Source organism: Echiichthys vipera (assembly GCF_963691815.1).
Source record: "Echiichthys vipera genome assembly, chromosome: X".
In the NCBI taxonomy this organism is placed as follows: Eukaryota; Metazoa; Chordata; class Actinopteri; order Perciformes; family Trachinidae; genus Echiichthys; species Echiichthys vipera.
Genome location: NC_139825.1, coordinates 5284020 through 5301833, shown reverse-complemented (window position 1 = coordinate 5301833; position 17814 = coordinate 5284020). Strand labels below are relative to the sequence as shown.

At 39.9% G+C, this 17814-nt stretch overlaps 1 protein-coding gene across 6 annotated transcripts in view; it reads left to right on the top strand.

Annotated features, from left to right (window-relative positions):
• Nucleotides 1-15413, top strand: part of usp48 (ubiquitin specific peptidase 48) — a 49063-nt gene extending 33650 nt beyond the window's left edge. For 3 of the 6 annotated variants that reach the window (XM_083938384.1, XM_083938383.1, XM_083938386.1), the window contains 11 exons: nt 709-831; nt 1232-1293; nt 1565-1675; nt 2775-2905; nt 5778-5884; nt 6014-6112; nt 8168-8350; nt 8567-8692; nt 8819-8867; nt 8976-9002; nt 14812-15413. In XM_083938384.1, coding sequence (XP_083794510.1) covers nt 709-831; nt 1232-1293; nt 1565-1675; nt 2775-2905; nt 5778-5884; nt 6014-6112; nt 8168-8350; nt 8567-8692; nt 8819-8867; nt 8976-9002; nt 14812-14834 — 1041 coding nt within the window. In that variant the 3' untranslated portion in view covers nt 14835-15413. Of the gene's footprint in view, nt 1-708; nt 832-1231; nt 1294-1564; nt 1676-2774; nt 2906-5777; nt 5920-6013; nt 6113-8167; nt 8351-8566; nt 8693-8818; nt 8868-8975; nt 9003-14811 lie in introns of those variants that run through there. The other 3 variants (XM_083938385.1, XR_014593770.1, XR_014593769.1) reach the window with 3 other exon arrangements.
• The last annotated feature ends 2401 nt before the right edge of the window (nt 15414-17814 follow it).

The following is a 17814-nucleotide window of genomic DNA, read 5'->3' as shown; positions in this document are numbered from 1 at the left end:
TTTTTAAATGTGTGTGCATGTTCATAATTAACCTGGAATCTGAAGTTATCCCACACTTAGGATTTGAATGACAGGGGGACAGGGTCTGCAAGCCCCGGTTTCATGTTGTGGTTCGCCATGCAGTTCCCTCTCTGTTCGCTAGCCATTGGTTTACACAGCCCTGCTCGTGGGAGTGCGGGCCAGCCTGCTGCCTGTTACTCTCACTCGTTGGCTGCTACTGAGCACATACAAGCCGAGCAGGAGACTAAACAGTCTAGGGGGAACTCCGACTTCAAGTCTTAAGTTCCGCACCGCAAAACAAGACATCACATTGTACATTCACCATATTAACGCTATCATTTACGGGCCGTGGTCCACCTTTGTACCCGCCCAGATGTGCCTGTACCGTGACGGTTCTGTAAGAATACGTGTATCGTTACACCCCTAAAATGAAGGTATGATGTCATCTGGCAACTTTTCATGTCTTTTGGAGCTAGTGCAAGCTACTTTCGTTGGAAATTAGTTGGCAACACTATGTGCATAGGCTCTGTTAATGCACTGTAACCCCTTAACGTGGAACTACAAATCAACCCTACGGATAGAAGCTATAGTCAGACAGCAGGCACATACAGTAATGAGTCATGGCGTCCACAGTTAGTAGATGTGTCTAAATAGAGTGAATTATTGGGTTAGTTGTGGAATTAAAACTTTTCCTTCTTGTGTTTACAGACATTAGAGCAGGAAGAAAAGGACAATGAGGCAGTGAGTAAGATGATGGCTCTGGATCAGAAGAACCAATTGCTCAACCTCTTCCATGAGAAGAACCGGCCAACACTCACCAAGTGGCCTCAGGTAGACACAAAGCCAAGCTCTTCACACCAAGACAGAACAAATAGAAATATCTCAAATAAATCATTTAGCAAAAGAGGTTCCATATTCAGATTAGAGGACAAGGACACACACACACACACACACACACACACACACACACACACACACACACACACACACACACACACACACACACACACACACACACACACACACACACACACACACACACACACACACACACACACACACACACACACACACACACACACACACACACACACACACACACACACACACACACACACACACACACACACACTCACTCTCTATCTCTTTGGTTGTTCTACTGGAATAACATTAATTTTACAAACATAGGTTTCAGGTAAAGATAGTAAATTCCTCTCGTTTGTCTCTCCAGGACACAGACGTACTTTACATAGTACCTCTATTTTTTGTGGATGAGTGGAGAAAATTCATCAGGTATGTTTGTTTCTATAAACCAGTGAAATAAACAAAATTTCACTGTGTTTGTTGTCATATAGTCAAAATAAAGTTTAAATTTATGCACTTCCATAAAAGGAGTCAGTTTGGCATGGATATTAGATTCAATTGATTTAGTTTGCATTAAGGCTCACCCTTTCATTTCTAAGTTGGCCAGTCCCTAGTGAATATAATGATTATGACTGACTAAAAATTCATGTCATCCTTTCAAATGGTAATTTTTCCTCCCATCTGTGTGTGAATTTTGAAGGAGGCCCACTAAATTCTCTTCGGTGTCTAACGTGGGAAACACTCTGCTGCTCTGTCCCCATGGAGGCCTCATGTTCACCTATGACTCCCTTATCAACGGAGATGCACAACAGTGAGTTCTGCTAATTTAACTCACTAATAGCTGCTTTTCACCCATAGAAAAATCTTGAAACAATTCAGATAAATTGTTTTCTTGAGAATTATACTTCTAACAGGATAAACAACTGTAACAAGCAACCAAACTTCACTGCCCATTATAATCATACTTTCGTTAACCTTAAACCCAGTAAGGCAGCATTGGCCCTTTTATTTCACATCTTGTGCATGCACGCAGTCTATTCTTTCAATTTATTAGTTGATTTTTTTTCAGAACTAAACAAGTGTGCTAGGTCAGTTGTTGTGTAATCAGCAAATGGTCCATTTTCTTTATACACTACAAACAATTCAGAATCAAAAACTATTTGCAGCTTTTAATTTAACTAGGCAGGTTGCATGAATAGAATGCACTAAAATGGAAAAGAAACAGGATTTAAGTTACTTAAAACATGGCATGGGTGTTAGTGCCAGAAGGGCTGAAAATGCAGATCTACTGGGATTTTCAAATTCAGCCATATCTAGGGTTTACGGAGAATGGACTGAAAAAGAGAAAATGTCCAGTGAGCCAAAATGCCCCGCTTGATGGCAGAGGAGAATGTCCTGACTAGTTTGAGCTGATAGAAAGGCAACAGTAACTCACATAACCACTCGTTACATCAGAGCAGATGGGCTACCGCAACAGAAGACCACACTGAGTGCCACTCTTGTTAGCTAACAGGAAACTGAGGCTACAGTTGGCCCAGGCTCACCAAAACTAGACAATGTTCCCTGGTCTGATGAAACTTGATTCCTGCCCAGACATTCAGATTCTGGGGTCAGAATTTGGCCTACAGAACACGAGAGCATGGATCCATCCTGCTTTGTATCTAGGATGGATCCATGCTTAATGTTGTGTAGGCCTAATTCACCTTTAGTGTGGTGAGTGAGGTGATTTCTAGCAACTTGTTGAATCCATGCCACAAAGAATGAAGGCAGTTCTGAAGGCAAAAGGGGTCCAACCTGGTACTATCTATGTGTACATAATAGAGTGGCCTGAGAGTGTATATAACCCTGAACTGATGTATTACGGATTGGACACTGCTGTAGTCTAATGCTGTGCTGTTTATCCTGCACAGTGTAGCTTTGCTCTGGCCCAGTGAATGGGAAGTGATCAGCAGACTCTTCATTGTGGACCAGCCAATCTCCATCCACTGCTGTAAACAGACCATAAACAGTGGGCCCACCACCCCGTACGCTACTCAGCCTGGTAAGAGTGCAAAGTTGGAGGAAATGTTTTTTTTGTTTTGTATCTTGCTCTTTTGTCCTTTCTCCATTTTTAAAACATACAATGGAGATCAAATTATTATTTTTTAGTATTAAAACTTGATTTATTCTAAAAATACTGTTTATCGTTCATAATTTGATAGAATATCTGCTGTGGTCATACCACTGCTGTCCTATAATGTTTTTTTAAATAACTAAGGCACTTTAACAAAAACCTTTATTTTGTGAAAAAGATTTCAACAATGTTTTCTTCGGGCTATAGGATTCAAAAATCACACATAAGTGTGTTTCCATGTTCATGAGTATCCAGTTTATGAGGCTTATGATCATATTCAGATTATGGTGTTTACATGAGCACAGAGAACTCAGATCATTCATATTCTCGTACACATGATGAATACATTCTGTTAGCAGAGGGGCTGTTTACAGAAACAGGAAATATGAAACATTTACTAAAACTTAACCAATAATTTGTTCTCTGCTCTGACCATCACCAGCTACAACTGTCTGCTTTGACTTCATCCTCTGTCTCTCTCTTCACCTGCACACACGTGGACTAGCCTCCGTTGCGAACTGAGCTATTCCTGAAATGACCAACGTAACAACTTGCTCCGCACTGCTGCCAGCCTGTGTCACTGACAGCGTGTAGGACAGGGAATCAGTGGATGAAGATACACAACTTCTTCACTTCCAAAAGACAAAACTGAGTTAGAGCCTCTGATAAAACCAGGTCCCGAGGACCGGAGCTCTCATCGTATGCCACCATGGTCTTAGCAGCCAAGCGCGGTACTGCAGCCCTCGCCTGTTTAAGAAGCATATTCACCCATTCACTCCCATACATGCAGGGAAAAGGAGATCTCTACTGAAAATTTTTAGATACAAATCAAAAGGCTCATAATTATCTTCAGACCCTCTACTAAAAAAATGTATGTTTTCATCATTTTAGATCCGACCAAAATGGAGTTATGGTTTACTCTGCTGCTCACACTTTAAAACATTGTGTCCAATGTTTTTTCTATAGTTTATCTAATGGACACAATAAAAGTTTTTTCTAGCAGCATGACCTACATGAAACTGATAAAGGTTGTTTCAGGCACGGACGTATTGATTATAAGAGATGATTTCTAACATTGTTAGTTGGCTAACATAAACATTATAACTTGATACACTACACTTGTTTATTTTTTTAGCCATGTAGTCTATGCCAGTGTACAATTTAAGTGTATTACCATATGGGTAGTGAAACCTCATCATACTAAATAGGCCTACTTGTGTTTGTATTTGATTTAGTTAGTACTTGGTAGACATACTATTTCTAATAAATATATGAATAAAATATATGAATATATTTATTCCTGTTATATTCAAGATAGTCCTTAGGACAGGGAAGTAAAACTACTATTTCTATTTTCTTTAGATGGTATTTTGGCACATTTTAGTCATGGGACTGAAATTTTAAAAAAGCCCACTAAAGAATACAAACATCACTTTGCTTGAGTCAAACCGTTAATCCAGTATATATAATATTTTATTTTGGCTAATAAAAACTACTTACTGTCGAGCCATAGACCATGGACAGAAAAGATAATACGAAAACAGAATAAGAGGCTTCGCTCGTGCTTGGCGCTCGTGTCTCCATCCGGCAAATCCTCCGTCGTTCACGAGTAAAATGGCGCCGTCCTCAGTGGAGCCTGCGCCACTGAGCAGCTTTCCATAGGAATGAATGGGGCGCCATTTTGTGTCCTCTGTCCGTTCTTTTTTCTATGGCTATGAGCCTGCGTCACGGAGCAGCTTTCCATAGGAATCAATGGGGCGCCATTTTGTGTCCTGTGGCCGTTCTTTTTTCTATGCCCATGGATAAAACAGACCAGCGCGTCCTGGTGCGGCCGCCGCCATCTTTGCCTCGCTGTCTAATGAGAAGAACTTCGGAAGTCAAATCTGATTCATCTGATTCATTTTAACCACTTTGAACCAGATTTGAACTGTCTCATGATGCATCGGTCCAACCCTAGCTCAGATTTTAGCACCAACGAGAAGTTAGGGGGAGAAAACTGCGGGCACACACCGCAGACTGTCAGCACACACACACGCAGGCTGAGAGAGAGAGAGAGAGAGAGAGAAAATATATATCTATTTAGTGTGAAATAGCCAAAACACATTGTTTTGCAGTCTATAAACACTTATAGCCTTTATTTTAATAGTAATCCATCAAACGTCCACTTGCCCGCCCGGGCAACCAGAAAACAAGGTCAACTCGCTCGTTTTTTTTACTCTCCCCCAACCGTTAGGTTCATTGCCTGGTGCGTCGATGGAGACGTTTCTGCCCTAAATGTAATACTCCAGATCATCAACGGTTATGCTGCGTTCACTTGTAATCGGAAAAATGGTGAATTTCCAACTTCTGAGTCAGGCTTGTAGTAAGGGCAGAAGTGGAATAGGAACATATGTGTGTTAATGGATTTGAGAGGGTAACATATAGGGGACGAACCAGAAGTAAAGAGGTTAATGTGTGTCAAAAAAGTTTACAAAAGAGCAACCAAAATAAAGTCAACACACAAAGTGACAGTGAATTTGACCATATGGAGGCTCTGAAAGAACGGGCTTACCTGCAGTTACATCTTACCTCTCTCCAAAGAGGCCACTGGAAACAATATGCCTCAAATCTTATGGGGTGCAAGTTTAATCTTAACAGTGATAGAGTATCATAATGTCTATAGAACCGGTATGAAGTGAACTATGAACTTTCTAACACCCCTTCTGTTTGATATTACGAGTGGAGTTTTCTTTGTCCTTTTTTGGCTTTCAACATCCTTGATGTATTTGATATTGATGTGGGTGCATGTTCGTGTATTCAGATCTCTGTTGGGAGTGCAGAGAGAGCTACCTTTTCCAACAGCAGAGGGACCTCAGAGAGTATACTCAAGCAACTATCTACATTCGCAAAGTCATTGAGGACCAGATGGTATGAAAAAAAGGACAATTTAGGTCATCCAAACAGTGAGAACTGTTTTTTTCACACAAAGTCTAAAATAAGATCCACCGAATTACAATTGTAGATGCAATTTCCATTGTTGTCCACTGCATGATGAAGGATGCAACTCCAGAACTGAACGCCAGCAGCCCTGAGGCAGAGGAGGAGAAGGAAGAACAGCCAAAGGTGGATGGAGAGAAAGACCCAGACATCAACCAGGTAAGTCCATTACAACGCTGTTGCTACTACTGTAGCGACAGCGTAACAGTAGTTAAGGCGGCTTTACTTTACGGGCTTCGGGGACATCCACCATAAACTCTCTGTGATCAGTCAACATATCACATGACTGTGTGTCTATCTCTTTTTTTGTTTCAAGTTAATGTCCTTATTTTTATGGCAGTAGATAGAGTAAAACAAGTGGAAGTGACCATCTTTAGATGAGAGGACAGAGCCGGGAGGAGCTCCAAGCAGTTTCAGGCGGCAGCACACCGTCATTTCCATGGTGCTGCTGAGATAAATGCTATAGAGGGAAACGGCTCACATGACGACATTGAACAATTATATATTAAACACTGAATATTACATAATAATAAAACATTGTAATTAATTAATAATACGTTTTTGAAAATAACATCTGGAAAAAGAACGATACAAATATAAATAAATGAAGTGCTAAACAGTAACTGAAACAAGAGGAATTTTGTTCAATTTTAACACACTGCAAATATCGCTGAGTCCCCACACTGACCATCCTGGACTGTACTTGGACAGCTAGGATAAAAAGAGTTTCACATTATATCATACATTATATATACACATTACATTATATTGTGAAACAAACGTGAAGCCTTACATCTAATGGCTAATTGATTAGATACCTGTACCTACCTGTACAGTCTAATGCAAACCAACAGCCCTGCTATACAAAGCTTTACAACGTTTATAACGTTATGTTTTTAATGGCAGTCTGAGATCTGTTAATTCAATTATATGTTGAATATTGAGGTGATAGTTATCCTGAGTGAGTTAGTAGCAGTGAGTTACGCCAGCCTGTATCATGTCTTAATTGTATTCTAGATATTATACATTATTGTAAATGTGTTGACATACACTAATGTTAGATATAAGAGTAAATTTGCACTACCTGACGAACGACAGAAAGGTCTAAGGTAACACTGCGAGCCACAGTCAAGCACAGCTGCTTGAGAGGTCTTTAGCTCCGGGTCTGCACCGCAGCAGGTACATCTATCCTCTTATGTCTTGCCGTTTCTTCCAGAACCTAAAAACACACAAACATTAAAAACATCACAACCACTAATACTCACTATCAGCTACTACTGCGCATTGAGCTCAGGCAGAGTCAAAGAACGCGACTCCCTTCTCCTACGTATAATGATGCGTTTGACGTATGATGTTGAAAAAAAAAGTTTTTTTAGAAGCACTGCTCAAAAAAGCCACTTTTACCTCTGATTTAGGCCCACACGTTTTGTAAACCATATAAAATCCTACATTTATGGTATGGTATTTATGGTAATGGTCATTTTCATTGAAAGTTTAAGTGTAAATTTAGTAAAAAAATTAACCTGCAAGTTGCTCTTTAACTGACAGAGCAGCAACTGTCACTGTGACGCCTGTGTTTCCTCTGCAACAAATGTATATCAGTGGGAATCAAAAATCTAAATTGATTAAGTAATTAGTAACTTAAGTTATCCAATAAATGTAGTGGAGTAAAAAAATTAAAATATTTCCCACTGAATTGTAGTGGAGTAGAAGTGTAACTTTGGTACTACTTTCAATATAAAAATAAGGAACATTTCAAACACTGTAAGAACACTGAACAAACAGGGCAACCGGTCACAACCAGCTATTAAACTAAAAATGCAATGCCGTCGAATGTGTGTTAGTATGATGGATGTGTATACATTTACATCCCCTTAAACGGTGGAGCAACCCTGACACACCGCCCTCATCCTATACATAACTCTTTCTCCGGTGCAGTTGTAGAGCTTTTATTCTACAAAACATGCATTAATCTTAATACCTAAATACCTGTGTTCTGCATGTGGCTGTGTCTACAGGCATGAATACACAAACTGTTCCAGCCTAGGTACACACAGATTACCTTAATGTTTGACCATTTGTGGTTTCATCTAAATTGCTTTCTTTGGATTGTCTTCATTGTTAAACAACTTTTGTGTGTGTTGGTGTTGGCAAGGATGAGAAACAGAGGCATTGTCAGCACTAATAGATAAAAATCGTATTACTTTCTTTCAGTCACAAGATGGTGCAAAGCGGCTCAAGTTGAGTGACAGCAGCACAACGTCGGCAGCTGCAGTTCCTGTGACCAACATGACCAAACCAGGTGGAATCAGGAGAAGCACTCGGCACAGGAAACTCAAAAGAGAGAAAGCACTTGTTGTTTCAGCTAATCAGACACTTAAAGAGCTGAAAATCCAGGTGAGGGCTCCAAATGACTGGGTGCAATTATGGGATTGCTGAATACAAGTCTGAAGCATTTAAAATGATTGTGGTTTATGACATCTGGAGGATAGATAGTTTCATAGTTTTTTACAGAATCAGCTGTTTGAAATCCCTTAACCAGACTGTACTCTGTAGGTAATGAATAGTTTGTGTTCACAAAAGTAGCTTTGCTGTGCCTCTGGCCCCATATAGATCATGCATGCCTTCTCCGTGGCTCCATTTGACCAGAACCTCTCTATTGATGGAAAAAGTCTGGCGGACGACTCAGCCACACTGGGTAGTCTGGGCATCATCCCTGAAAGCATCATCTATCTAAAGGTACTTCATACCCTAATTTTGATCAACACAGAAATCTTAATCTTGACTCCTATCAGATCATCTTGATGGTGATTACAGACATTCTCCTTTTAATCTGAAACATTGCTTTTTATTGTTTCCTTACAGGCTGATGAGCCAATAGCAGACTATGCTGCAATGGATGATGCCTATCAGGGTAAATGCTGTTATCTATTCTACATCTCCACTATATTAGAATTACTTTTTTTGGTTTATTTTAAGCTATGATTATGATAATATTGTTTTTCATCTACTTCCTTCACAGTGAGAATGCCTGAAGAGGGATTTAAAGGTGAGAATTGCTTTTCTTTATTTGTTTGGAAACTTTTGTTTTCTTGAATGTTTTCACCCAGTAGGAAATGCACATCTTTATTATCTATATAGATGAGAATTACTCCAATAATAGTACTGAATTCACCTAATTTTTCTGTTTGGATTGCTGATCATTGTTGTTATATCTCATCATAAAATTGTTATTTATTCTTGTGAAGGATTTGACCTTCTCTTGAGAACTTGGTATTGAAGCCAAATACTTTTCAAGTATTTGTACAGCTGAGTTTTATAATAACATAAGCACTGAAAGTTGACTTGATGTTCGGCCTTTTCCGTAAAGCGAGTTCATCAAATAAACCCGACTTGTTTCAGTTGATTCGGTTCCATAAAGCAAGTTCAGAATAGTTTAAGTTCAGTTACTATGGCAACTAATGCTGGCAAAGCAACCTGGTCCGGGGCAGGCTAACTGTCAGGCTAACACTGAGTTGGTGCCTAACAGAAGGTGTTTTATTCAGAAAAGCTCTTACATTGACGGCGAGGCAAAGGCTGTAATTTGACGTCCTGTCTATGTGAAACCGAGGTGTAATATTCCTCTTTTCCCAAAAGACAGCTTTCTGGGATTAAGTTCTTTAATTTGCTGATCACTTGGCAAATTAAGAAGTACTAAGAATGGCTCCAGGGGGGCCTGGAGCCGATCCCAGCTGGCATTGTGTGTAAGGCGAGGTACACCCTGGACAGGACGCCAGTCTATCACAGGGCACACAGAGAGCTGGAGAGCTCAGAATGTGTTTTGTTTTATGTAGTTTTTGTTCTGTCTTATGTGCGTTTGGGCCTCTTTTTTTTTCGTTTGTTCCTTCCCCCCCACTCTCTTCCTCCACTACTACAGATTACTTTAAGGTCATGCAGTTTCATTCTAACTTATTATTATTGTTCCTATGGCTAATGCTGTAAAGAGGGCATGAACAAAGCAATCAAAATCAGTAAGGTCCTAACATAGTTGCAGCACCTTCAGGGGGATGTGATGTGATGTTTCTGCAGGAAACACATCTCAAAGCAGCTGGCACCTCACGTATTAAGAGGGTGTGGATGAGCCACTTATTCCATTCCAAATTAACAGATAGTTAGAGGGGCAGCTATCATCATTCATAAAAGGGTCCTGTTTGAGCCAACAAATATAATTCTAGATACTGATGGCCGCTATGTCATTGTTTCGGGCACACTCCAGAACACACCAGTGGTCTTAGTTTCGGTTTATGCGCCCACCTGGGACAATGAACAGTTTTTTACAAGGCTATTTGCAAAAATCCCAAACGTCATCGCATCATCATAGGCAGAGACTTCAACCTGGTGCAGGATGTGACTCTTGACAGATCTTCTCCTACACAGGTTACGCTATCCACATCAGCACACACAGTAAAAACATATGCATCACAGTTGGGAATTTCTGATCCCTGGAGGTTTAGAAACCCCCATGGGAAAGCTTTCTCCTTTTTTTCCCATGTACACCACACATTCTCCCGAATTGATTTCGTCTTACTCGATAACAACCTCTTCAACTGTGTGAATGCATGTGAATAGCACCCAATAGTCACTTCTGACCACGCACCTACCACAGTTGACATTAGTTTTCCACAAGATACATTTCCACGTTCACCATGGAGGTTCAGCTTACCCTTACTGTCGGATGGTAGTAGCGCTAGGTGCTGAGAAAGCCTTCGACCGGGTAGAGTAGGGCTTCCTATTTTATATTTTGGAGTAATTTGTCTTGGGAAATTTTATTTCTTGGGTTAAGCTTCTGTATGTAACCCCCTCTGCATCTGTAAACACTAACTGCGTCTGTTCAGCCCATTTCCCTCTCAAACGTGGGACGTGGCAGGCCCCCACTACAACTACTAGTTTTAGTGTGTTTTTCTTTTCCTTTTTTTATCTGACTTTATCTACTTATGTTACATGTTATTCGATTACTTGTTTTTTTTTTATTGTGACCATGTCTGACGTGGGTTGTTGGGAGGGATAGCGGGATTCATGTTGGGGTTTTTCTGTTTCTGTCTGTGTTTTTCTTTTTCTTTTTTCACCTTAAAGCAGACGTACTATACATGTGTTATACCTGTTTCTGTGTTCCATTCTGTAAAAGTCAACAAAAAATGTTGAAGAAAAAAAAAAAAGAAGAAAACTCAGAAAGCGTTGGTGATTCACTTGTTCAAAGATCGTTTGTTAAATTGTTTTGGAAGAGGCTCTCACTCCTAATGGTAAAAACTAAACTGAAACTTATCAGAGATCCTTCATTATTTAGTTTGAGAAGATGATTCACTTCCACAAAAAAACAAATAAAACAGAATTAAACAAACTGAATTTTTTTGTTGATTTTTGATTTAACTTTGGAATGTTTCTGTTGGAGAACATTATTTGGACCTTTTGGACAATTATTTTAGACAATTTCTGATGCTGACTGTAGCTCATTGTGCAATACACTGAGTTTGCATTGTGGCTCTGATTATTGCTTGTATAATTGGGATCCTTCTGTTTGGTGATTTTTAACACTGTTTCATTTATCCTTGTGGGAAGTTGGTTTTGACTTCATTAGTGCTCTATTGGGTCTTAACGACAGTCGTTGGAGTCACAGGAGGACATTTGTGAACAGTTGTTCTTTGAGGTTAGATTGTTGAATCTCCTGAAGGGATGAAAGGGCTGCATTGTAAATTGCAGATAAGTGCTGTCTCAGACCTCCTCCTCTGTTTAGCGATGGTTTCTCTACTTTTGCATAGATGGCTTCTTTTACTCCTCTTTCAAACCATCTGTCCTCTCTGTCAACATCCTGATAGTTGGACCAGTCCCAGCCTGGTCAGATGCGTACATGAACTGATGAAGCCTCTTGGATGAGAGGTGAAACGTCTTCCTAGACAAATAACCAAGTCCAGTTGCTTTTGACTAAAATTGCTTTGGGGATAACGTTGACCTGGACAAATGCGAACATTCCAAGGCTTATCCAACATTTAAGTGAATTCTTCAATTCTTCATCTTTTTTTCAAAATGTTTGAAAAATGAATAAAAAATGAAGAACTAGAAAAGCAGGGTTGGAAAAGTGACTAATCCCTTTAGAACAACCATTCTAAACATTCTCAGGTATAACCAATCACCTTCCAGATTACACAAGTTAATTGGCCTCCACCTGACATCAACTGTGGTGTTTTTAATTTTACTTCAGAATAAAATCAGCTGTTCCTTGAGGATTCCACTCCTAGTTGTGCAGGGTAACACAAATAATTCACCATGGTTGGAAAGATGCTTTCAAAGGAGGATGCCTCCAGGATGATGTTGTGGATAGGCACAAGTTAGGAGAAGGAAATTAAAAGATTTCAAAGGCTTTAACTCTCCCTCTGAGGACCGTTCAGAGTATTGTCCAGAAGTAGAAGGCATATGGATCCACCCAGACCTTACCTAGATCAGGCCGCCCCTCGAAACTGGATGACCAAGCCAGGAAAAGATTGATCAGGGAAGCTACAAAGAGGCCCATGGTGACCTTGAAGGAGTTACAAGTCTAAATGGTAGAGGTTGGTCGATCTGTGCATGTGACAACAAAGTTCTATGTATGGCTTTGTGGAGAGAAAGAAGCCTCTTCTGAGAAAACGTCACACTGAGTCACATAAAAAACACATATTGAAGATTCTGATGCCATGTGGCAAAACATTATATTGTCAGATGACACTAAAATTTTACTTTTGGGCTGAACTCCAAGCGTTATGTTTGGCAGAAACCAAACACAGCACACCACCCAAAACACCCCATCCCTACAGTGAAGTATGGTGGTGGCAGCATTATGTTGTGGGCTTGTTTCCCATCAGCAGGGAATGGGGAGTTGGCCATGATTGAAGGGAAAATGGATGCTGCCAAGTCCATCAAAATTCTTGAGGAAAACCTGCAGCCCTCTGTTAGACACTTGAAAATGGGCAGGTGGTTCACCTTCCAGCATGACAATGACCTAAAACAGACCTCCATAAAAACAACACAGTGGCTAAAGTATAGGAAGGTGAATGTCCCAGAGTGGCTTAGTCAGAGCCCTGACCTGAATCCTCCAGAACATCTGTGGATGGACTTGAAGAGTGCAGTCCTTCACCGCTCACCACAGAATCTGACTGAACTCCAACAGTTCTGCAGGAAGAATGGGGAAATATTTCCAATCTAGGTTCACAAAGCTGGTAGAGACAGATCCAAACAGACTGATGGCTGTAATAAAAGCAAAAGGTGCCTCCATAAAGTATTACCTCTGGGGACCAAGCCTGCTATTCTAGTTTTTCATTTTTTTATTAATTTTCTTTCTTTTTTATGTATAATCATTTCAGGCTCAGTGACTATTTCAAAAGGGTATCATGACTTTCTATAGGCACTGTATAGAAAGTGCTTTTCGGTGGCTGTGAACACATGGTGTATCCATTTGATCCGTGTTCCACCTCTCAGGGCTTCAGAATTGCGTGCACACGCAGTGATCTTGACTTCTTGAACTTTCTGATTATGTGAGTTGGAACTGATTTAGCCTCGGCTGATTTGTTAGACTTAGGTTCGGACTTTAGTCATGACCTAAAGAACGAGGTCGCGGGTACAAGTGGCTGAAATGGGTTTTCTCAGGAGGGTGGCTGGAGCCTCCCTTAGAGATAGGGTGAGAAGTTCAGCCATCCGTGAGGAACTCGGACTAGAGCCGCTGCTGCTTTGCGTTGAAAGGAGCCAGTTGAGGTGGTTCGGGCATCTAGTAAGGATGCCCCCTGGGCGCCTCCCTAGGGAGGTGTTCCAGGCACGTCCAGCTGGGAGGAGGCCTCGGGGAAGACCCAGGACTAGGTGGAGAGATTATATCTCCACACTGGCCTGGGAACGCCTCGGGATCCCCCAGTTAGAGCTGGTTAATGTGGCCCGGGAAAGGGAAGTTTGGGGTCCCCTGCTAAAGCTGCTGCCCCCGCGACCCGACCCCGGATAAGCGGATGAAGATGAGATGAGATGAGGTTCGGACTTTAAGCCACACTTCTCTTTGGCTCCGTTCACATTGCAGGTCTTAATGCACAATTCCAATTTATTGCTCAAATCAGATTATTTTGTTTGTCTGTTCACATTACATCTTTAAATGTGGCCTTTCTACAGATTGCTGTGTGAACAGCTCACACTCCTGAAGTGAGTTGTGCGCAGTTGATCATTGATCATCACCCTGCAACGGTGATTATGAAAGTGAACATGGCAACTGGTATTGTAGGACTTCATGGCTTGATGCATGTGTCACCCTAAATACTAATGATGTCTAAAACTTCACTCTCCCTCCACTGGCCGCCTGCTTTACTGCTGTCCTTCCTGTTTGTTTTGATTCTGTTCCTGGCTCCTGCCTGTGGCACACTTTATTTTTTTCAATCAACTTTATTTGTCATTCTTTTACAATACAGTGCAGTGAGGGTCATAATGACGTCAAAGTCACATTAAATGTGACCTGGCTGTTCAGATTGCAGTCACATTCACAAAAATCTAATATGTATCAGATTCAGTAGCACATTTAAAAGTGACCCATATCTGATTGGAAAATGTCAGATTCAATGTGACTTGTTCTGTTCACACTGTCAAAAGCAAATCAGATATGGGTCACATATGAGCGAAAACATCAGGCTCAGGTCATGTGGAACTGCGGTGTGAAAAAAGCCTTATAGTCCTTTATGGAGCAGGCCCCTAGATTACTCATTATCATATTATTTAGTAAATGTAATCAGACTTTTATTGATTTTTAATGTTCAATTATTTGGTGGAAAGTGTGTTTTGGTTGTGATTTGTGATTTAGTTATTTCTGTCTCTCTCTGCAGGCACTGGGCTTCTCAGGCACTGAGGAAAGTTGTGCTGTAGCTACGCTTGAATTGGATGGATGACAGAAGGATTTTTTTTTAAAGGATTGAATTTGTCCATATATAAATAAATGCTTTCATTCATTTTGTTTTTAGTAAACAATTTTAGTAGGTTACTTTTATAAAACTGACTATTGTTACATTTATCTCTACATAAAGTTAGCTGGCCTTTGTTATTTAAAATTCTAATCAGCCTAATAGAATCTGGCTGATGATCTGTTGTATTCTGAGGCTTGGCTTCAGTAAATTCCTGTTCTTTCTCAAGTTTGGGCTTAGTTTTAGACAGTTTTTAATCATGGCTAACGAATATTACAAGAGAATGTTCTTTATTTCCATTATGTGGAAGTTTTATGTTCACACTGAAGTTTTAAGGTTTGTCGAAAGAATGCACGGTTAACTGTTAAGAATTACAAATATAACTGCTCTTAAATGTTAGAACATTTTCTGTTAGAACATTTATTACCTCTACAGCAAATCTATATGCATATACTCCATGTGGCATTTAGAGATACATAGCTACACGGTATGTGTAGAGGCTGATTCCTGCAGAAGTTTCAGCAGTGCAAACCTCAAGAGTTGGAGATGAGAAACCGAAAGCAAGCACTGATATGTGCCGGTTTTTTCACTGTTTTTCTTATGGACAATAAAGTTATTTTCAAAGCACCCTGTCCTCACATACTTGTAATCATTCCATCCAACACATTACCAGTATGTGATGGCAGTGGGATTATATCTTGCTCCATAACTGTACCAACAGGTTATTTCCTCCATTGTTAAAACTAGCTTACTAATTACTGGGTAAATGACTACAAATGTTGCTTGTGTTATGACGGAACCAATGCAATTCAATTCAGTTTTATTTACTGTGCCAATTCATAACAAACGTTATCTCAGGATACTTTACATATGGAGTAGGTATAGACCACACTCAACACCCAACAGGTCCTTCATGAGCAGCAACAGCAATCTTGTGCACACAGTGGCGTTGAAAACCTTTCCTTTAACAGGCAGGAATGTGGGACAGACCCAGCTCTATGGAGGACCGTAACTAAGTAACTATGTTATGGCAGTTAATACAGCAGAATAGTAGAAACAAGCACAGCTAAGGTGGCAGTATATGACAATGATAATAATTATGGTGGTAAATATGATCAATGATGAATAGTGGCAATAGCAGCTACGATACAATGAGATCTATCACTGGTGATGTATTATGGCTAAAAATTTTATAATTTATAAGACTAGTGATAGTATATATGAGTAATAGTTATAATAGTAGCAGGAAGCGTCATGCAGGACCACAGCAGCCGGCACCACCATCAACAGCAGAGACCTGCGAGACAACAAAACACAAACAACTCTGGGGAAGAAGTTGAATTAGTAACATGCATTGATGAGACATAAATGATACAGACAGAGAGGAGAGAAGCTCAGAGTATCAGCAGCAGTATTATCCCCGGCAGACTAGGCCTATAGCAGCATCATTAAGCAGAACAAACTCAGTTTAAAAATAACAACATAGCTAAGGGCTGGTAAGCCCTAGCTGTAAGCTTTATCAAAAAGGAAAGTTTTAAGTTTACTCTTAAATATGGGGACAGTGTCTGTCTTCCAAATAACACTTTGGAGACTAGGAACGACAAGTAGCCCTGGATTCTCAGAGCGCAGCGATCTAGTCGGGTAATACGGTACTATGAGCTCTTTAAGATACGATGGAGCCTGACCAATAAGAGCTTTGTAGGTAAGGAGAAGGAACACATTTATTATGCAAACCTGTTCCTCATTACCTAGTGCCCTTTGCTGGTCAATAAAGCGTGTGCTGTAGCAACTGCATGACAGAAGGGAATATTTTAGCAAATTAAAAGTTATTCCTCAAGTGTGAGGGGATCTGATGCAGCAATCATGAAACATATATCATGTCTGGACAGTTTGGATGTAAACTGGCTGTTGGAGGCATACAAGCTCAGGGACACAATTCTAGCTGTCCTATGGACTCAAGTAGGTAAATACAACCATGACTTTATATTCTTTAAAAAAAAGACAGGCTGTAAATTAAGTGAACAGAGGTGTATAATATTTAATTTAGAATAGCATATTTGAAATCAGCTGATATATTATATCAAACTACTTAATTTTTTCTTGTTGTGAAAGCAGATTTTCTTTTTTTGGGGGGGGGGGGGGGGGGTTCAGACAGTCATTTGTTGGACCTAACCTTTCTTAATTATAACTAGAATGAAAAATTAAAAATTAAGAAGTAATCAGAATAAATAAAAACAAGGGGTTATACAAGTTTAGCAGTTTTGATGAATTTCCACTGTTTATTGACTTTTTAAAGCTTTGAGAAAAGGGAGAGATCCTAACAAACTGTATTTGTGCAAGTAAGACTTTGCCAGCAAAATCAAATAGTTTACAATGTATTTATTATGATTGTTCTGCAAATATATCCCCAAAACAATGCCACTATAGGTTATTGGGAAGTTGAGATTAAGTTTTTTTGAGCGCAGCCATAAGTGCAGTTGTTCCAAATAAGCTGAGGAAAATCTACATGTTAAAAATGTTGATTAATTGAATATCAGCCCTGCACAAAATGTGCAAATATTACATTTAATATTAAACGGTTGGTGAAGGAATTTATTACATGGAAATATTTAGTATTTAAGGAACCAAACAATCGTGACCCTTTTATCAAATGAAACGAGTGAGTTGGAATGGACTTATTAATAGCCAATTTAAACCTTGACCTATTCCTTTCTTGTACAAGTTAAACCTTTGGAGCAAGAAGTCCTTCCAAGGGTAAAACTTGTTTATCATTTTAAAATTAACTTTTTGTGCCTTGGGTGGGATTAGAAAAGAGAGGTGGTAACTAACCTTAAACTATAAAATGACTAGTTGATTCTTAGAACATGTTTTCTCTTTAAGAGTGATGGGAAACAAACTGAAGTGAGAATAGTCCTTAGAAATGTATTA